Here is a 22,578-nt window from a genome sequence, read left to right as displayed (position 1 = left end):
TGGACCCAAGCCAAAACCACAGATCCCCAACAATTTCCCAAACAAATCTGGGAAAAGCTCAGATTCAGATTTTAACTTTGTGGTACAGGCCAAAAGTTCAGGTCCAGTTGGAACCTTATATGGATTCTTTAAGCATAAACCAGACATGTTCCTTTGCCTCAGGCCCCAAGCTGTTCTTAGGTAACTTAGCTGGAGATAAGCCCTGGAAAGTTTGAATGCTTGTTACCTAAATGTTTTGGGTTTACATTTTAGGAACCTTTTAGGTTTACCTCAACCGATAGTTTTACATTAAGAAAGTGCCTTGATATGGGGCAAAGGGAATGAGATACCTACTTGAATAACCTATGTCTCTTCTAACAAACAAATCTGCACCGTCATACTTACTAGCACTATTGCTCATAGCTGTGCTGCAGCCTTTTCTGGATCCGTTCTTTTCTTTCTCTTGCTGTTCCAGCACCTGATTGTTTCCCTCTCCCATAAGCTGGGTGACAAGGACATAGCTCACTTGTCCCAAATGTTTTTTTGTTTGAAGCAAGTTATGGGTGATCTTAGCCCTGATACTGCAAGCTGTTCTGCAGGGGCAAACTTTTGCATCCCCTGAGGAGCCCCTTGAAGCAGGGCCCCCTAAATAGCGGGGGAAAGGGTACACTTTACTTTTTTCATGGCTCATGAGATTGTATGCATGGGATGAGGGATTGTGGTATGTGTGTGGGAGAGGGCCCGTGTTACAAGTTTTTACTAGGCCCAAAAAAATTATGCTTGGACCCTGCCTTGAAGTCCAGTGTCAGCCCGTGCAGATCAGCTTGCAGGATTGGGGCCCTACTAAGCTATAAGTGGTAAATTTAGGAAGCAAAAGGTTAAGAGACCATATCATTGATTTTGGAGGCCTTGTTTTGGACTTGCATTTACCACTGAGGTTGCTGAAATTAGTTGCTGTTCTGAATTTGCTACAACAGAGGAGACCAAACTCTCTGATGCATGGGCTCTGTCTACCACAAGCACTCCAGTTAAGCAGCCTAAGTGGTAACTGGAGAAACTATACAACAACTTGCGTATAATCCAAGCACAGCATTCTACCTGCATGACAATAAAGAATTATAAATAAGGCCCTACTTGAATCATGGATGATTGTCAAATAAATATGGCTAAGTTGCAGACAAGACATGGAAAATCACAGAAAAGTAATAACGGACATTTATTAATTGCAGTAATTTAGAAAAGCCGTCCGTTTGGGGCTGACAGACGGAGCCACACCATCCATTCGGGGCTGACTGTTAAAATGTAACATACATACATCTGAATTCAGCATCAAAATTGCAGTGGAAGCCTAATATTGAAGGATCTTCGGTTTCTGCAATATCGCAAATTAAGTAGGGCCTTAATTATAAATCTAAAATATAGCAGAGTTGCAGCTCTGCTGTAGCGAAGGCCTTGTCTGCACTATCCCTTATGCTGGCAAAACTTTTATCACTCAGGAATGTGAAAAACCACCTCCCTGAGCACACACAAATTTTGCTGGCATAAGCGCTAGTGTGGACAGCGCTATGTTGGTGGGACACGCTTTCCTGCCAACATAGCTACCACCGCTTGGTTAGGTGGTTTTACTATGTTGGTGGGAGAGCTCTGTCCTGTCGACATAACATGGCTACACAAGAGCTCTAACAGTGGCACAGCAGTACCAATACAGCTGTGCCGCTGTAAGTTTTAAGTGTAGACTAGCCCTAAGGTTGAGCGTTGCTTTTTGTTTACGAGTTATCTAGTCTAAGTGCTCTAAAATCCACATGCTGACTTGGAGTGTGTTGAAATTTGGTGTGCTTCATGAGGGTGCAGGATAGGCTTTGGGGCCTAAACTTGTATCATCTGAGCAAGGGGCTCCTGAGATAAAGTCCCTCCAAAATCAGTTGTTTAAAAAAATGTCATTGGTCTTCTTGTACACACCTGCAGTTCAAATTGTGGCTCTAATCCTCCCCAGTTTGAGCTCAGCCTACTAGGGATTTATCTCCGCTAATGTCCTGCATCACTGCCTCTCTGGGGAGGCAATACTGGAAAAGGTTATTAAGGTCTGGTTTAAAATTTAGGTCAACACAGCTATGTCACTCAGGAGTGTGAAAAGTCCACACCGTTGAGCGCTGTAACTATGCTGACCTAACCCCCAGTGTGGACGCAGCTAGGTTGATGGAAGAATGCTTCCATCATCCTACCTACTATCACTTGGGGAGGTCATGCCTTACACCAATGTGAAAACTTCGATGGGTATAGACTGCATCTACACTATGTGGTTATGCCAGCATAGCTACAGCACCATACCAATGCCAGTATAGTGTTACCCAGGGTTCTGCCAACCCAAAGCTCATGGTAACTTTACTTTGTGCAAGGTGATGTCAGGAAATGGAGACACTGCCGTCCAGCCGATAGATGGACTGGTAGAAACAGGATAACACAAAAGTGCTTTTAGTACAAAACTAGACTTTACTTAGGCTCAAGCACAACATGAGAGTGCTCTGACTTTAAAGCTATACTTTTACTTAGGCTCAAGCACTTACACACGTCTGCAACAGGTTAGTAAAACACCCCAACCCTCAACCCTTAATAATTACCCAAGTCTGGGGTGGCTTTCAAGTGGAAACAGCGACAGCTTTCCCATTGGCCTGATCTTCCAGCTGCCGTTGGAGAATCCAGAAGCTGTGTCCAAGAAGAGATCCCAAAGAATCCAAGCCTCTCCCCCACATTTATCCTTGTTAGTAGACAATAACAGGTCAAGAAAGAGGGAAAAAGTTTCAAAAGTTAGACCTAAGGTTGCCAGAGTACTTAATGAACTAGATGTGTTCCTTCAGAATCTGCATATCTTGAGGCCCAGACAAACATCTCTCAGAGGGTATGCATAAACAAGCTTATTAGTCTTTTCCTGAAACACAGATCCCAGCGCATCCACCAGAGCATCAGGGCGGGGGTGCAGGGTCAGGCAAAGGTTGAGCAAGAAGCTCCCCTCCCCTCCTGGCTTAGTCATGACAAGGCTGCACAGGCCTGCAGAAAGGCCTACCAAGTGTGGCTGCTGTTAGTAACAAATATGATAATCACTATTACACTATCACATGGTCCCTGGCCCTTTTACTGGTCTATCAAACTCTCCTTGTACAATAGTCCCCACAGTGTAGACATGGCCTAAGAATAAAGTTTGTAACTCCAGGTTGGCACACACTAGTCCTGCATAAAGCTGAGATCAGTCTAGTTACATTGCTAAGGGCTGTAAAAAAATTTACACCCTGTGCACTGTAGTTAAGTCAATCTAATCCTCACTGTAGACACAACTAGGTTAACAGAAGAATTCTTCTGTCAACCTAGCTACCATAGCTCGGAGAGGTGGATTACATACATAAACCTCTTTCCTCGATGTAGGAAGCATTGATACTACTGCAGCACTGTACCTGTGCCACCATAGCTGCTGCAGCATAGACATACGTAAGAGAGAGAAATGCACATGTGTAGCAAGACAAGACTCTGTTAACAGCTAGAGGTTTTGCAGGCAGTCTGTTGTCAGTAACTGGGAGGCTCAAGGTGCCATGTTGTGTTCAATGATCTTGAGCTGTACTCTCGCACTGTGAGTTTGAGCCCAACCCTTGGCAGCTTTGAATCACATGCTGTGCACACCAGTTGCTGTCTACCTGCATTTTACAGGGGCTCCTTTTGGAAGTTTTGCCCAGAGACTAATATTTCTGGTTTAAGAGCAATATTTTAAAGTGCTTTAAATCCCACATGCAGGCTCTGATTTTGCTTTACAAGTATTGTCAAAGCAATTAGCAGTAATTAAATAGATGAAAAAGTCAAAGATAATGCAGTCACAACTCATATCTTTTGCTTATTCCAGAACAATGGAACTGAGTGTGATCAAAAAAAAAAAAGCAAGTTGCAGGGTCTTTTGGTCAAGAGGTTACTATTATACATCCCTCCAACATGAGCTACTCAGAACATTTTCAGATCATTATAATTGTTTTGGTGCAGACCTAGGGAATAAGGGGGAGTAAGGCAGTGAGTGGAGGTATGTCTTCACTGATGGCAGCAAATTTGCCGCCATCAGATCGATCCATCCGAATCAATTGAGCAGCAGTGAAGACCCACTCAATTGATCTGGAAGTCGATTCAATTAACCCCCTCCTCAAAAGGCGTAGTGCTGCGTCTGGCGCAGCATAGTGGAGACAGCGCACAGAAGAGAATTTAAGGAAGTCGACGTAGCTTGTGTAACTCCCATCAACTGTCACCGAATTTCCCCATACCATCAACTGTCACCAAATTTCCCCGTAAGTATAGATCAGGCCTGGGACTGTGGGAAATGTTGGATCAGTGCAGTCAGTGTAGAGTTTGGGAGGGTGCAGAGTGACGGCTCTGCCCCTTTGCTCCTTAGGGCTATTCTCTGACATAGCTATTAAAGGGCCAGCACATTCCTAGATGACAGTCCTCATTAGTGCAAGGATCACTCAAATACTGTGTTTTTGAAAACCCAGTTCAGTGGCTAGAGCTTTGAGGGAGAACTGAGTTTCCAGAAAAGTAGTTTTCTATGATACCTCAATGAATAAGGGATGGTCGTCAAAGGGACTTTGCACACCAGGAGCTTAGGAGGGCTGACGGAGCAGAAACGTAGGGGAAGAAAGTTGAGCATATTACTCCTGAGGGAATTCTGCACCAAAAAAAAAAAAAATTCTGTGCACAATATTTTAGAATTCTGCAAACCTGGGACATGGACTTGGGGGTGGGGCTGTGCCCAACCCTGATACAGAACCCTGCCCCAGAAACACCTTGGGGCCCTGCCTCTCCATGCCAGGTGCACCAGGGGTGGGTAGGCAAGCTCAGCCCACCAGGATCCAAATGTGGAGGGGCTTAATGTGGGGGGATCCAGGTGTGGGGTGAGAGGGTTCTGTGTGGGGCAATCTGGATGCAAGTGGCTCAGTGGGAGGTCTGGATGAGAGTGGGCTCTGTCTGCACAGGGCTCGTTGGGGGGTTCTGGGTGCAGGGGCAAAGGGACTTTGCAGGGAGGTCCAGGTGAAGGTGGTTGGGGATCAGCAGGGGGGCCTAGGGAAGGAGCATGTTCAGTGCACTGAGATTGTAGTTGGGAACTGAGAACAGGCATTCCAGGAGCCTGCAACCAAGCACATAGTGCTGAGACCAAGCCCTAGTTTACACTAGAATATTAAATTGGCTTAACTACATCACTCTGGAGTGTGAAAAATCCACACCCGTGAGCAGCGAAGTTAACTGCCCTAACCCCCAGTGTAGACAGTGCTAGGTCAATGGAAGAATTCTTACATCATAGTTACCGTCTCTCAGGGATGTGGATTGCCCATAGCGATGCGAGAATCTCTCCTGATGGCGTAAGTCAAGTGTCTCCACTGAAGTGGATCTATAGTGTAGACATACCCCAAGTTGAGACCATACTCACATTGAGTATGGCACACGAAGCGTTAAAACCACAGGAGGACGGATGAGACCATCCACTGAGATGAATGGAGCAGTTCACACTTCTCAGAGCTATTGTTTCAGGCTGTATTCTCTCCTGGGCCACTTCAGATCTCTCTGAGCCTCCTATTCTAAAAGTCAGCTGTAGCTGCAGACACAAGGATGGAGAATGGAGGGGGACCTAGAAAAGTGGGGGAGTGGCTATATGCTGTGTGAGACAATGGGGCAAAGGGCTTGGTTGAGAAGGGCTTGGTTGTTCTCCCTTCACTTGCTTAAAGTTACAGTAACCTACATACAGTAAAACATTCAAAATATTGTGAAATAACCCATGTCTGTGTTTTCTCTCCCTACCCGGTGAGCACCTCCATATTAAAAACAAAACAAAACAATTCTATAGTATGACCATTATCACCTTTCAATTATAACAAAGTGTGCAGGTAGTGCTAGGACCATTTATAAACCAAATAGCATCTGTTATCGAGCCTCAGTTTCACCTACAAACTCCCATAATAACTATACTTCCCTATCTCAACACTATCCCCTACAAATAATGGGTCTTTTTCTGTAAAACAAACAACCCCCCCACACCACCTAGGAAATTCACTTACAAACATCTTCATTAATACAGTTCAAGTTGCCTGGGGGTGCCTTATGCTCTTCCACAATGTCTAGTTCAGTTGAACACAAACATCTAACAACCAGGAAATGAAGAATTAAGGTACACACCACATCCACAATGTAATCTGAACTCTGTTCTCTATGAGAAATGCACAACACACCAATAACGCACATACTAGCACTACCCATACAGATGCTACATGACACTGGGAATAGAGCACATGAGCTCTGTGCAAAGGGAAACCTTGCATTTAGATCAAGTGTAGCACACATGAGCACCAAGGCCAGGCTGTGCTGCCTTTGTCCACATTCACCCCTATGGGGGGCATCTTCTCCCAAGCTGTGCAGGGCCTGTGGCTATGTCCCCTTTAGGAATGCAATGACCTCAAACCATGAGACTGCTCCACACAAACTGCCTTAGACTTGCTAAATATTACCACCCCCTTTGCCAGTCATTGCCTTCACTTACCTATTGTTCAGGTTAAGTTTTTGTCATGGTTATTTTTAGTAAAAGTCACAGACAGGTCACAGGCAATAAAGAAAAATTCATGGAAGCCCATGACCTGCCTGTGACTTTTACTAAAAATAATGGTGGGGGATGACTGAAGCCTGCGTGGGGGGATGAGAGCTCAAGCCCCTCTGCAAGGGGGGAGTGGGTTCCAGCACCTGCTGCCACTGCAGCTGACAGCTTCAGAGCTCCCGCTGCAGCCCTGGTAGTTGAGAGACCCTTGGCCGCCCATGGTAGCTTGGAGCTCCAGGTCCCCCCGCCCTCGATGGTGGAGAGCTCCAGGCTGGCAGCTTGAAGCTATGGGGTCCCCTAGCCCCTGCGGTAGCTGGAAGCTGCAGGATCCCCCCACTGCCTGTGGCAGCTTGGAACTCCAGGTCCCTTGCTGCCTCCGGTGGCTTGGAGCTGTGGGTTCCCCCATGGTGGCTCTGAGCTTCAAGTCTCCCGCTGCTCTCTGCCACTCAGAGCTCTGGGTACCCCTGCCACCGTGGCTCAGACCTCCAGGGCCCCCACTGACTGACAGCTCTGGCCCTGCTACCCCGGGGCTGAAGTAGAAAATGCCATGGGGGTCACAGAATCCGTGACCTCTGTGACATAATCTTATCCCTTACCTTTTGTTAAACCATAGAGACCAGTCATGTATGCCCCTAGACTGCAGACAATCCCCATGACAAGATGACCCCTTGTGCACTTTACTGACACAGCCTACAGAACTCCACACCGACATGAGGCAAACTTGATCCCTCAAGATACGCACCTTGTCCTCATAACACAGTAACAACTCTTCCTACCCTCTCCAACTAATCCCTCCGCCATTCAGTACAGCTGCGCCTAACCCACTGAATGCAGCCAGAGTATGTGCCGATACGTGCTGCAGTTATCTTTGGAACACAATACAAACACTAGTATCTGCTCATGGTCCTGTTTCATACCTGCATATAGCAAATAGAGTCTATCTTACTGAATCATTCTCAGTGGTTATTCCAAGCTCCAAGGGGGGACAGACTTAAGGTTGCGTTGCAGGGCTGGTGTGTGCCTTAACTCTACATTTCCTGGCTGTCAGAGGTTTGAGTTCAACTGATCGTGATGTTCTGGAGAGTTGCAATTTCAGGTCATTTTTAAGGGGCGTCTTGTGACCTCACAGCTAAACACAGGCACACCAGGAGTTGCTGCATGTAGTTTCCGGTCTGGCCTATAGAGGTCACTGTGTTGCTTACACTGCAGACAGAAGTAGTAAGTAGTTGCCTGCAGTACAGGAGTGTTCTTGTGCTCTCTGAGCGGAGTGGGGCAGAGCCCTGGACCTCACCCTTGCACCACAGCATAGAACATGGGAGTTAATGGACGTTAGTGCCCAAGACAGTCCCCTCACCTGCAGGCAGGAGACAGAAGCAGCTAGAGCTTACCAGAGGATTGAAGCCTGGGGGAGTGGGAGGCTGCATATATATGCTGGGGAGGAATAGGTCTGCACGAATGGAGACCTGTAGGAGCCCACATGGGTTTCTGACAGTGGGGAGTTGTGGAGCATCGGCACTGCGGAGCTGGACCCTGCATTTTTGTGTGCGCACATCTTGTATGTACAGGAGGCTGGATTATCAACCTGCTCTTGTCACATACCCATAAGGGGTGACCGAGGGAGGGGAAGTTAAAAAACTGGCAGACAGACCAAAAAAACAGATTTGTTAATTTAAATAATAATTATAAAAAAAAAAATACCCTCATGACTTCTATGCCACTCTCATGATTTTTTGGGTCCTGACTTGATCTGTGACCTCTCAGGGTTGACAACACTATGTTTGATCAATTGAAATCCCTCTAGAAAGAAACAGGAATGTGTGTAACTACCCACTTCCGTTTTAAGTTAAATATGTAGGTAAAGGAGAAGCAGGGTTGTAGCATCATACAGTATTTCCCAACTATCAGTCATTGGAAAACTAATGGGAATGATTTGGGGGTTTTTTAGCATTCATGCATCCTTACCAACTAACTGACGAGATTACTTCTGAATAAGAAATATGTTTTTTCTAAAGTCCCCTATCCGTACCAGAGGGAAATGTGTTTACTAAATCTTTTTTTTTTAAATGAGTTCAAGTGAGAAGAGAGGAGGAAGGATGTGCTTGAGGCTAAAGCACAGGACTGAAAATCAGGAGATCTGGGTTTCTAGCTTTGCCACAGATTTTCTGAGAGACCTTGGGCAAATCACTTAACTGCTTTGTTACTCCTACTCCCCTATCTATGAAGTGAGGATATTATATATGCAGATGATTTCATTAATGTTGGTAAAGCATTTTGAGATCCTCAGATGGAAAATATTATCCTCATTGATAAGGATAACTGTGCTTTCCCTGGTCTGTGTATTAAAACCACTTCAGAAGCCCAGGGCCCAATTCAGTTCTCAGTTACATCCAAGCAACTACATGTTCTTCATGAGGTTTCATAGGCATAATTAGCAATTAAACCAGTGCAAAATTTATTTAATGTAGACAAACCCTAAGAGTAGAATTTGAACTCTGTTTTCAGCTAAACGCACTTTTCCCCCACATCATGGGTGGATCCTAAAGATTAAATCACAGATTTATGATTTACTGTCAATTGCGCTTCCTAGCAAAGAATGATTTCTTCCCAGTGCTTTAAAAGGCTTTCTTGTTTTAAATGACAGAATTGACAGTGGAGAATTGGGAAGGGAGAGAGAACGTAAGTTTGTGGGAGCTGCATTTAACCATAAGGGAAAACCTGAAAACTTTCATCCTGTGTATGAAATGGGAATGTTTAATGCAGATGATTAAGTCGCGGTAAAAGATACAAACAAAATGTTGATTGTTATGGTAGTTTCTGTCTAAAGTAAAAAACATTCATCTGTGTGATAACAATTGGTATATTGATTATGCTAACATTAAAATCTATTGAAAATTGCCTATCTTCCTGACCGAGTCAACAGTGAGTTTTCGGGCACTGGTATCACTTCAGGCTCACTGTAGGATAATGATGATTGCTACTGAAATTTTGAAAGAATTCAGCAACTTTGTGTTTTCTAACATTGAAAGCCTGCACAGTAGTGAGTTTGATTATATCTGTGATCCTTTACTGTTTTGTAAATAAAACATCAATCATATCCATCAAATATAAAATTACCTTTGTGACTTTAGTAAGCAAGGAGTGATAATGTGTGAGAGCTTCAGCTAAAGTTTCTTGCTGCTGTTTAGAAAAAGAAAGAGAAAAAGAAAAAGAGCAAAAGTTAGCTCCAACAATTAAACTGGATGGAGATATTTTGTCTGGCCTTTCACACTAAGTGCAGGTGATAAAATTATTTATGACCACACTGTTCCCACATGCTCATGTATACTTGTGTAACGGCATATGACTTGTAAAACCTATTCTGACATTACTATTTATTGACTTCTTAGTATTTGTCAGCTCTCATACTCCACAAGAACATTGAGTACTTAAATAGTCAGCAATTATAACAATGGGTTTGTGGGAATAAGAAGGTTCATACCTTTTCATACAGTACTAAATGCACACTAAAATTCGTATTTGTTATCAGAACTGTCAGGTAGCTACATAAAATAACATATTGGGGTTTTTTTCTGTTGGTTTGTACTTGAGTATCTGCTTTGACCCTTATGTCATGTACATGAGGATGTGATGGATTATCTGTCACAAGTTTTCAGTGAAAACATCCAGTTCTGAGACTTCTCAAACTGCTGTCATCTGTTTGTTACTCACTCTCAGCAGTTTTATCTTCTATTTAACTTATTAAACCTGCTTATAAGTTGCTGACAAAAATGAATATTAGTTTTTTACATAGGCATTATTAGATTTTTATCTCTAGCTTCCCTGAAAGTTAGAAAAAGAATGCTGGTAATTTTATTTTTAAATAATCTTTTCAATAAAAATACTAAGGATAAAGGCCCTGTCCATTATGACTTTTAAATTAGTTTGTAACTCGTTAGGCCATGTAGGGTATGCTTTACAGTTCTTAAACTTCTTGTTCTATCTAAAAAACTTCAGGGATATGCACCTAGGGGCTGGGACCAGCCAACTCTGATTATTACTAAGGAGCCACACCTGTGCTGCTTTAGCAGCCTGATGAAGGACAGTTGATTCCCCTGTAAAAGGCATCAGGAAGTTGGTAGGGGGAATGATCAATCCATCAGGGAGGGCCTGGGTGTGGCCTGCCAAAGCAGGAAAGGCCCCAGGCAGGAAGAACTGGGAGGAGAAAGAGAAACCTTTGTTTTGTGTGGACTTTTGGATGGACTTTGTTCTAGGATTTTAAGTATTGTGTTGAGTTAATTTTATATGAATAAACTCAGCCTCCAATGAAGGGTAATTTTGACCACAAAAATCCTGGGTGAAGTTTTATTTGAATAGTACAAGATGGGAAACTGAGACAGGCTGCCTATAACATGATTATAGGTTAGGGGTGGGCAAAATATGGCCCGCAGGCCGGATCCTGCCTGTCTAACTTTTCTGTCTGGCCCACTGGTCTGCCATGCTGGAGTGCCAGGCTGAAGTGTCAGGCAGCTTTCGGCCTGTTGCTACTCGAAGTTCCTGCTTCCGGTCATGTTCAGGTAGTGACTGGCTGAAAGCTGCCTGACGCTTCAGCGTCATGTGGCCTGTGAGATCTACCAGAATTCATGGAGTGGCCCCTCTACAAAAATTATTGCCCAACCCTGCTTTAGGTCATAAGGTGGTGCATAGGAGATGGCTGTCTTGCTACAGGGACCTATTTTTATATCTGCTACTTAAGTTACATCTTCAAAAGCAGTGCGTGCAAAATGTCAACCTGCATGCACAAACAGATAATTGAGGCCATAAGTGCTCATTTACACATGCAGTTTGCAAGTGCAATTTAGGCAGCCACATGGAAAACATGATATTGACAGTATTAGGACAATGGAAGAGTAAATATTACTAATGCAAAATTATTTGCTGAATGTCTTAAAAGTATCCTCCTGGAAATAGATAAGAAACATTTGTTCTCCACACAGCTTTTTATAGATAACACATTCTGAATCTGAGCGGAAAGGTCATTGCTCTCTGCACTTCTTATTAATTCTTTGTTTTGCACAATCCCCAAAAGGAGAGGAGAGAGAAACTGTTCAGCCTGGAAAAGAGATGACTAAGGGGGGATATGATAGTCTATAAAATCATAAGCTCACAATCAGAACTGGAATCTGAGGTGCCTGAACTGCTGTGTGCCATGCAAACAAACAACGTCAGATTACTGTTTGCATTCACAAAGCATCTGCACACAGTGTACTGCCGCTTTTGGGTGCGTGAAACAAGCACTCACTGGTGGGATCACATCATTATGCAGGTCTGGGATGATGAGCAGTAGCTGCAGAACTTTTGAATGTGCAAAGCCACCTTCATGGAACTCTGTGCGGTGCTTGTCCCTGCCCTGTGGCGCAAGGACACCAGAATGAGAGCTCTCTTCTCAGTAAAGGACCACATGGCAGTTGCTATGTGGAAGCTGGCAACTCCAGACTGCTACTGGTCAGTCGCTAATCAGTTTGGAGTTGAGAAGTCCACCATTGGAGCTGTGTTATTGCAAGTATGCAAGGCCATTAATCACATTCTACGAAGGACTGTGAGTCTTGGATATGTGGATGGAATAGTGGATGGCTTTTCAGCTATGGGATTCCCTAACTGTGAAGGAGCGATAGATAGCACGCATATCCCAATTATGGCCCCGAACCATCTTGCAATGGAGTACATAATAGAAAGAGGCACTTCTCTATGGTACTGCAGGCACTTGTGGATCATCGTGGGTGTTTCACTGACATCAGCGTGGGTTGGTCAGGGAAGGTGCATGACACACGCATCTTCAGGAACATTGGTCTGTACAGAAAGCTGCAAGCAGGGATTTTCTTTCCAGACCAAAAGATTCTAATGGGGGATGTTGAACTGCCCATTGTGATCCTGGAAGACTCTGTATACCCCTTACTGCCATTGCTTATGAAGTCTTATATAGGCAACCTGGACAGCAGCAAGAAGCACTTCAATATCAGGTTGAGCTGAATGACTATTAGAATGTGCATTTTGGCAGATTAAAAGCTCGCTGGTGATGCCTTTATGGCAGGTTAGGCCTAAATGAGGAAATAATATTCCCATGGTTACAGCCACCTGCTGGGTACTCCGTAATATTTGTGAAGCTAAGGGTGAAAAGTTTCCCCCTGGGTGGAGCGCAGAAGCGGATCGCCTAATGGCTGACTATGAACAACCAGGTATCTGGGCTATAAGTAGGGCACAACAGGGGGACATTCAAATCAGGGAGGTCTTGAGGAACTATTTTGACAATGAGCACCAATAAGGTGTCTTTGTAAACAGTGCTGTGCCATGCTGTGACTGCTCTCCAGCTTGCACTGTGTATCAGTGTGAGGTGCAACCACCATGTGCAAGAGACAAATAAAGATTGTTTATTCTGCACAGAGTACATCTTTTTAAAATAACAGTTCTTCACAAAACTCAGGAAAAGCTTGGCTAGAGGGGAGAAAGCAGTGAGGGGCAGTGTGAGCTATACAGCTGGGTGTAAGTTCTGGAAGCTGTGTGATGGGGTGTAGTGAACAGGGTACTGAGACAGGCTGGGAGGGAATGTGTGGGTGTTGTTTGGGGAGGGCATAGAAAGCAGTTCTGTATTGGTTGCAAGGGGGGGCGAGCATGCATGAATTCAGTCTGCAACATTATGAATGACTTTAGCATCTCTGTTTGCTCCTCCATGGTTTTTATCATGCTTTCATGACCAGCTATCACTCACTCCTGGTTTTCCCTCCTCTCCTGCCTATCAATTTTCTGATTTTTGGACACAGTGTGTCCGATGTCCTTTTCTTTTCTTTCTTTTTTTCCCCCCACATTAGAGGACTGGAGGAGTTCTTGGAACATCTCCTCTTTGCTTCTCTGTGGTCATTTTCTTATTGGGCACTCGCAGAGAGGGGTTTCTACTTGATTGTGAGTGCAATAACAGCATTGATTCGTTACTGTAAAATATACCTCTTTTTCACTCTCCCCTGGCAAGTGCACAGCTCGACAATGAACCAGGGCATGGTGAGTTGTGCCTGGGGGGAGGGGCATTCAAGCTGGGGTAAAGGTTCTGGTGGTTATTTGGATTACTGATGCAGTAGATAGGGACAAAATTTGAAATTGTGCCATCGTTTTCCACAGGCAGGGGCCATAGAAGCCCATATCTCACTCCTGAGAGTAAGCAGGGATGCTAGGGTGCATCCCCTCCATGCGAGCAGCTTCAAACCAGGTCCCTATGCTGCTTGCCTGTGTGCCACTTTGGTACCTGCATAAGTGATTGCCGATTGGCACGGGAAAGTGTCCTACAATGGGGAAAGAAACAAAGCAACTCTGCTGAGGAAGCTCCGGCAGAACTTTGGAGAGTACTTCTAGGAAAGTTTCCTGAAGCTTTCTCTGGAAGATTCCTGTGAAATCTGGGTGTGCATTAACACACTTTTCCGCTGCATGGCCTAGCTGCACAGGGGAATGGGAAGCACATGCAAATATGGCTATTCTTGTGCATTTCTATCCCATCAACCAGCTGTATAATGCAACAAAGCAAAGGACAGCTGTACCTCATGTAACCGAGCAGCATCAGGTAACAAAATCACTTATCCAAGCTCTCCTCTCCTGCATCCTGCACACCAGAACTGGAGAGCTGGGAGTGGCTCAAACCTTCCAGGGTAGAGAAGAGGTCCTGGCTCCCCTTGTCAGAAAACGACCCGGTCCCCTGCTCTGCATCATTCTCCAACTCGACCTCTTCGTCCATGACTTCTTCGTCGGGGTCAAGTCCAGTTTCCGCTGTCTCCAGGCCCGCAGAGTTATCCACAGGTCTTTTGGTAGTGGAGGTGGGGTTGCTGCTGAGGATGGCTTACAGCTCCTAACATAAGCAGCAGGTATTTGGCTGTGCACCAGAGCAACTGTTTTACTCCCCAGTCTTTTGGTACCCCTACCACATCTCCTTGATTTTTGTACAGCATTGCAGCTTCTCCCATTCATAGCCCTTCTCTGCATTAAATGAGAAATCTGACTGTAGGTATCATAGATCCTTTGGCTGGAGTGCGCTCCAAGCACGGGAGCATTTGGTGTGTGGCATCACCAGGGTCTGCTGGGAGGATGAGATATGAGCTCTCTACACCAACCAAGCAGGAAGGGGAATTTCAAAAATTCCCAGGACTTTAAAGGTGGAGGGTGGATGTCTGCAGGGCAGTGGAGTTCAAACGGATGGCTAGAACAGTCAGGATGGGCATTGTCGGACACTGTGTGGAGGCCATTTACCACAACATAGCCAAGCGCAGTGTCAACACTGATGCTATTCACTAAAAGTTTGGCACAGAAAGATCTACACCTCTTGTCGAGATGGTTTTATTTTGTCCCAAATCAGGGGAGTTGGGTTGGTGTGGGGGTGATTGCAGTGTGTACACCAGCACTGTTTTGGTGCAAAAAGCTGACTTTAGTTGAGAAAAGTCTCTAATGTAGACCAGGCATCAGTCTTATAGTCTCTGGACAAAACTCCCACAGAAAACAATGCATGGGACTGAATGTATGAAGTCACTAGTTTTGTCTAAGGGCATGTCTGCACTACGGAGACTGGCAAAGATATGTTGCCCATAGCTAAACTGGCATAACCCCATAGTATAGATACAGTTGACACCAACTGAAGGGGGCTTTTCTGTTAGTGAAGGAGCACTGCCTGCCCAAGTGATGGTAGCTACATCGACAGAAACATTCTTCTGTCAACATAGCTGCATCTACCCTGTGGCTTGGAAGAATACTGGGAACCTGACAATGCAAAGAGAAATATAAGGCCCCCAAAGGGTTTAATTTTAGATGTACATGATGTGATGAGCAGGTCCTCAAGGAATCCATTTTAAGGCACTTGGAAGAGAAGAAGGTGATCAGGAACAGTCAACATGGATTCACCAAGGGAAAGTCATGCCTGACCAACCTGATTGCTTTCTATGAAGAGGTGACAGGCTCTGTGGATGTGGGGAAAGCAGTGGACGTGATATACCTTGACTTTAGCAAAGCTTTTGATACGGTCTCTCACAGTATTCTTATCAGCAAGTTAAAGAAGTATGGGTTGGATGAATGGACTATAAAATGGATAGAGAACTGGCTAGAGTATAGGGCTCCAACAAGTAGTGATCAATGGCTCCATGTCTAGCTGGCAGCTGGTCACAAGCGGAGTGCCCCAGGGGTTGGTCCTGGGGCCAGTTTTGTTCAACATCTTCACTAATGATCTGGAAGATGGGGTAGATTGTGCCCTCAGCAAGTTTGCAGATGACACTAAACTAGGAGGAGTGGTAGATACCCTGGAAGGTAGGGATAGGATACAGAAGGACCTAAACAAACTGGAGGATTGGGCCAAAAGAAATCGGATGAGGTTCAACAAGGACAAGTGCAGAGTCCTGCACTTAGGACGGAAGAATCCCATGCACAGCTACAGACTGGGGACCAACGAGCTAGGCAGCAGTTCTGCAGAAAAGGACCTGGGGGTAACAGTGGATAAGAAGCTAGATATGAGTCAGCAGTGTGCCCTGGTTGCCAAGAAGGCTAATAGCATATTGGGCTGCATTAGTAGGAGCATTGCCAGCAGATCACGGGAAGTGGTTATTCCCCTCTATTCGGCATTGGTGAGGCTACATTTGGAGTATTGTGTCCAGTTTTGGGCCCCCCATTACAAAAAGGATGTAGAGAAGTTGGAGAGAGTCCAGCGGAGGGCAACAAAAATTATTAGGGGGCTGGAGCACAAGACTTATGAGGAGAGGCTGAAGGAACTAGGCTTGTTCAGTCTACAGAAGAGAATGAGGGGGGATTTGATAGCAGCCTTTAACTACCTGAAAGGGGGTTCCAGGGAGGATGGAGCTAGGCTGTTCTCAGTGGTGGCAGATGACAGAACAAGGAGCAATGATCTCAAGTTGCAGTGGGGGAGGTCTAGGTTGGACATTAGGAAAAAGTTTTTCACTAGGAGGGTGGTGAAACACTGGAATGGGTTACCTAGGGAGGTGGTGGAATCTCCATCTTTAGAGGTTTTAAGCTGCAGCTTGACAAAATGCTAGCTCGGATGATTTAACTGAGGTTAGTCCTTCTTTCAGCAGGGGGTTGAACTAGATGACCTCCTGAGGTCCCTTCCAACTCTATGATTCTATGAGGGAAGGGAAGAGTGGACAGATTTGAATACAATATTTGCTGTACAAGAACAGATCTTTCAGCCTAATTATTTAATTTTCTTTTTAAGACGTTTTGGTTTTAAATTTTGTGGGAAGGTGAAACTTCAGCACTCCAAGGAGTTAAGGTCTCCCTCAGGCTGTGTCTGTTTGGGGGATTTTCTGAAATTTTCCCAACATTAGCCTTCTCCTCTGGTGCCAGCATTTTGGAAGCTCTAATATAAAGCAACTGCTAGTGTTCTTACCAGTCTGTGGCCTAGACTTGTTCTGAGAAAGGACAAAAGCTTTGAGATGTCTCTACACTAGTGATTCCACCATTGCTAGCACTAATGGAGCTGCACTAGAACTAGAGCAACAGTGGGAGAATTTCAGAGAATCCTGTGTGGACGCAGCCTTAGTGAGATCTTTAATTTCCCTGGAGTGTTGAAATTCATCCAAAGGCTTTTGTTGTTGTTTTTTAAATTGTACTGAAGTGGTGCAGAGGTGTCTGCTGGGCCCACTGCACTGAGATGATTTTCACCATACATGAAGCAGTATGCACACCTCTAGTGCTGTTTACAAATGCTGATGATAGTAGTGTATGTGAATCTGATCTCATTTATACCAGTATAAAGCAGGAGTAACACCTTTTGAAGTCAGTGGAGTTACACCAGTGTAAGTGAGATCAGGACTGGGGCCCAGTGGCCTGGGTCCTGTAAATACTACACACATGTGAGTCATCACATCGATGTCAAAAGTCACCCTCATACTTAAATGCTTGCAGGATTGGGGCTGCCTGCTGTATAATGAACCCTTTATTCCCACTGGCGAGCAATTTGCTTGTAGGAGTCCTCTGACTGACATCAGTGGGACTACTTAGCAGGTAACTGATCACCAGTGGGAGTGAGATTATTATTTTGTTTTTGGGAGGATTATGTTCTTTGTTGTATAAATGCTCTATGTTACAGATTACATATCTAGGCCTAAAAATAGAAGTACTTTAGCATTGTGTATTGGAAACCAGAAAGTAAGCTTTCCTGTATGGATCTGTTACTGGATTTGAGGTGGTGTGTGTAAATGGTGAACAGTCTCTCTGTTTGCACAGGTTTATTGCTCAAGATGGGAGTGTGAACAACAGATTAGGAGATGACACGTGACGTGTCCTTTCCTGAGTCTAAAAGTACAAGGTCGTGGAATGCACTCTTTGCCTTACTAGTTGCACTGCAAGTCTGTTTGGATGTGTTTTTCTCTAAAAAAAACAACTATGTAAAACAAAATTATATAATGACTCGAGTCAACTTCCTCCTCTCTCAGTGTGTATGTGGAGCTCCCTTACCTGTGTCAGATCCTAAGGTAGGTCTTTGTAGCACCTTGTTTAAATCTGTGTTCTGCTGCTGCTATCAGAGGAGTCGTTTTTAAGGGTCAGGTCCTTAACTGATGCAAACTGACATAGCTCCATTTACTTCAGTGGAGTAACCTGATTTACATCAGCTAAGATACTAGCCATTAGCTGGGATCTATAGATTGTTTGAGATAAAATTTATTTGTTCTCTACAGAAGTTGCATTAGAATTCATAGTTGACTTATTTGCTCTATTTATAATAATAAATAATAATAAATGTATTATCAGTGGAATAATTTATTACAGAATGCTACCTGTATTGATTCCTCCCTCTTATTACAATAATCAGACTAAATATTTAGACTACAAGAAACAATTCCTTCTAGTAGCTAAAAATATTGTACACAACAATACACTCAAAGGACCAACAAAAATTGACTGCTTAATGGTGGTGGCTTACTAAAAAAGGTGGAGCACACATATCCAGACAAAAATAAGTAATACCAAATAAATGATATCTCTCTTACAGATTTCACTGTATATTTCTGGAGGCTGAAACTAGATTGTGCATGTGCTGTGAATATATAAAATTCCAGCAACAGAAAATGGCTGGCATGTCATGGTGCCCTGCTCTAAGAGACAACCAAATATTGTATTTTAGGTGCTTTCTTTGTTTGTTGAATATGTGTCATTACTAAACATTGAATGTTAGCATAAATGTAATTTGACAGGCTAAAATATTTAATTAGAAGTACTGAGAAGATAGTACCTATTTGTACCTATAATGAAAGCTTTAATAAAAAAGCCGGATGAAGGAAAGGAAGGAAGGAATGAAGCAAAAGCAAACTTAGCACAAGTTTGTGGTATGTGTGAGTTATTTATTACAACAAGGTCTACTAGCTCAGCAATGATTTACAGTTTGTCACCATAGACATTATAGCCTGTCTTTTTAGGAGCTTTCTAATTCAACTGTTTGAAGTCTCATCAGGCATCCATCCAAGTTGGTTGTCAGCCCAGAGACACCTTTTTCTCTGTCTTTCTCTTTTGGTTCTCAGTCAAAATAGTTCAAGGAGTTAAGTTGTTTCTCTGCTATAGAGCAGAAACTATACCGTTTGTAGCAGATTCAGCACTTTTCTGGTTCTTGTGTACTATTAAAGCTGCTTAAAAGAGTTTCTGTGCTTCATTTACCATGACACGAGGGACTGAAATCTCTGTTACAATCCATGGCTTCAGTGAAGCAGCCTTAGTGGACCCCACAAAGGACCATAATATAGGGCCCAATTATTCCCTTTGGTGTACAATCTGTGGAATGGGAAAATATACGTACAAAACTTAGCTGAATTGGAGGGCCTGCTGTTCTGACGCCTGGTTCCCTTTCTAAGACACAAAGGCCCAGGGAAAGAAGCTCAGGACACTGAAATGAATCCTGCAGCTCTCTAGAGCTGACCTCCCTCTATGCACTTATCAAGCTTTCCCCCTACCACCTCACCCCTGGTATTGTTAGCGTGGCGGGTGGACGTGCTGGCCTGCAGTTGTTTCTCCACCTTTGACTACCTGTACATGCATCTTGTGCTTGTGTTTGGGGTATCACACACGGAGCAGGACTTAATGCCAAAAAACCTGCTACGTTAATCCCCAAGTAACTTTACAACATAAATGAGGCCCACTTCCCTTGAGAGAGAAATGCACAGAACACCTGCCCTACAAATTCTTCCACAGTTCAGGAAGCCACTCACCACCCCAAACGCATGCAGATCTTGCCCCGTGCTAAGCTGCAGCATTGAGGATGCCTGTGGCAATGAACTGTAGGTGAGCAAGCAGCTGAGCAGCCTTTTCTCCTCCTCTCAACTCCACATCCTTTTTGTATGCAATTCCCATGGGTGTGCACCTGTACACACTGAGTGAAGGGATTGATCTTAGCAATTACATTTGATATAGTTGTCAATTGTTCTAAATAAATTATAAATCAGGAAACACAGTAAAAGAGTTTAGATTTCCCTTTCAAGCATCCATTCTTTGGCTTTGTCGAAGTGATGAACCAAAGCCCACACTAGTGCCAGTGAAACTATCTGAAATTCACTGCTCATGGCAGTAATTAACAATTGGTGCGCATTGCACCAGTAAATCTACAGCACTTTTGAAAAGGAGGTAACCATGGTTATCTTCATTTTAGAGACAGGAAGACTGAAGCAGTAGATCCTATGATTTGTCCATTGTCATACACCAAGTCCCTTGTAGAGACAGGAATAGAACTCAGTTCTCCTGATTCCCAGACCCACTGCTCAGTCGCCAAGTTCACAGCTGCTCCTGTTAGCTGCTCACAGTGTTACCTCTTTTCAATGTCAAAGAAAATTAGAGCAGGATAATAAATTTCTGTTGAATGTTTATATAAAGCTCTTAAAAAAAAGAGAGAGAGAGAGAGAGAATACCGTGTATCATACTTTGTGTCTAGAAACTATTTTCAGGCTGTTTGTTCAGCAAATTGGGTATTTATGTCAGGGTCTGATGCCCTGGGGAAGATAATAATCCAATCATAGTAATGCTGTTAGCAATGCTCATTTGCCTAATTCGTGCTTATGATTATGGGTCATCATTAGCCACCACATACACTGTAATGTCTCTGTGGCAAAGTTATGTATTTAATTTGTTCCTGAACTTTATCAATTGCATATATTGTAATAAATTGTTGTGCATGGGTACGGTAACACTTTTATAGCAAGTTAAAACATATGCCATATGAAAAATATATTTTAAATTTTTCTGTATCAGAAAATTCTGTGGCTTATTTGACTTGTTCACATTTAAAAAGGTTGTTACTGACGACCAGTGGAGGATGTCCCCATCCCAGGATGAAGAAAGGGTAGATACACAAAAGTTCGCTTCCAGGAGATGGGGCTCTGGAAAAAGATCTCGTCCAAGGCCGCTCTCAGACTATGGTCAGTTGGCAGTCAGGAGTTTATCAATACCAGAAGATTCAGTTGCAGTGGAGTCTCAGAAAACAGACTGTGTAGATGGTGAAAATCAGCCTGGATTGGCTTCTGTGGAGTGTACAGCCCAAATCAGTACAGTAGGTCTCCAAAGAGGGCGAAAACGAAGACCCATCTCTGTAATAGGTGGGGTCAGTTTCTATGAGAACAACCAGAGAGAAGAAATAGAAGATCTGCTGACACAAGTAAGATATAAGATGTGCTCTCTGCAAACTACAACAGACTTCCACTTCCTTGCCTTTATCTTCAAGCTAGAAAATAGAGTGGACATTTCCTTTCCTTTCTTCTCTTTTCTCAAGCTGACATCAGATACTTTGCTTCACTTTCCTTGTCTCTAATTTTTTGTAAAAAAACATGACATAAGATTTTGACTTTTGGATAATCTTGCTTGCATTGTAAACTAACCCTCTTTCTTTCTTGGGACGTTATTTCCAGTATCAGTTTAAGAATGCTTATTTGTCTATAATAAAATTAAACGTATTTTATGATTAATCTATAGTACACAGGATGTAGGATAGTACACAGGATGTAGGATTCAAGTGAGAGGTGCATACAAATAATATTATAAACACAATAAAGTATTCATAATCCTTTGAAACTGGGTCTCTTAAAAAGCTGTGGGTATGAACTGCTTGGCACGTATCGTGAAATAGATAATCCATTTAAAAACATAGTAGAACAGACCAGGATCTTAGACTGATGGCTCAGGGATTTGGTAACATGAAATGGAGTCTTTCCATTGACTTTAATGGGCTGTGGCTCAGGTCAATGTTACTTGCTCAGATATGCCTTTGGTCAGAGCTAACCAAAATTGATATAATCTGACTGCACTTGAGTATTTTATGAGAAATTAATTAGTGGTCTCAGTCCAGTTTCTAAGTGACAGGTATCCATATAGGAAAAACATACACTACTTGAAATGGCACCTTTGTTGGCTAAGCTAAGAGGTCAAGGCATTAATACATCTGGGAAATGAAAGCACCCTTCTCTCTCCGAAAGGTAGTCTACAACACTGAGTTGAGGCAGTGTAAAGAAACTGCTTCACTGTTGCCCATGTTGTAAGAGAAATCTGGTCTAAGTCCTATCCACAATGCAATCTCTCTGTTAACATATTCTCCATGCATTGAAAAAGTTGAAAACACCTAGTTCAAGCAATTGTTAAATTGATTGAAGAGCGAAAAAAATTGTAGCATTTCCTTTAAAAACACTTTGAAATTGACTGATTTTCAATGGTTGTTAATGAGACCTGAATGCTCTTAATCTTAATCGTCCTCATGAGACTCTACCTCCTGCTTGGAAGTTCAATGCAGTATCATTAAGAGGGAAGCCCCCACTGAAAAGAAATAATAATTCCATTCACTGAATGGGAATGCTGAAACAATAGCAGGTTTTTCAGAGTATCTTGTGAAAACTAATTTTTAAAATGGATATTCTTATGTAGTCAGTAATTCTTTAGTTGTGTGATATAATACAATCGTCCTTTACATTTTCCTGATAAAAAATAACTGTATTGTCCTGCAATCTTTGCCA

The 22,578-nt window shown here is 43.5% G+C and overlaps 1 protein-coding gene across 5 annotated transcripts in view; it reads left to right on the top strand.

Annotated features, from left to right (window-relative positions):
• The window catches only part of SPATA13 (spermatogenesis associated 13), a 181,996-nt gene that overhangs the window by 120,801 nt on the left and 38,617 nt on the right, over nucleotides 1–22,578 (top strand). For 4 of the 5 annotated variants that reach the window (XM_067562884.1, XM_067562882.1, XM_067562883.1 and 1 more), the window contains one exon: nucleotides 20,871–21,233. In XM_067562884.1, the coding sequence (XP_067418985.1) occupies nucleotides 20,871–21,233 (363 nt within the window). Of the gene's footprint in view, nucleotides 1–17,260; nucleotides 18,073–20,870; nucleotides 21,234–22,578 lie in introns of those variants that run through there. The other variant, XM_067562885.1, reaches the window with a different exon arrangement.

The sequence above is a fragment of the Emydura macquarii genome, unplaced genomic scaffold, assembly GCF_026122565.2.
Source record: "Emydura macquarii macquarii isolate MOO-44397 ecotype Brisbane River unplaced genomic scaffold, CSIRO-AGI_Emac_v2 contig_2473, whole genome shotgun sequence".
Taxonomy (NCBI): domain Eukaryota; kingdom Metazoa; phylum Chordata; order Testudines; family Chelidae; genus Emydura; species Emydura macquarii.
Note: the sequence above shows the minus strand (reverse complement) of the source record. Positions and strands in the feature narration are given on the sequence as shown.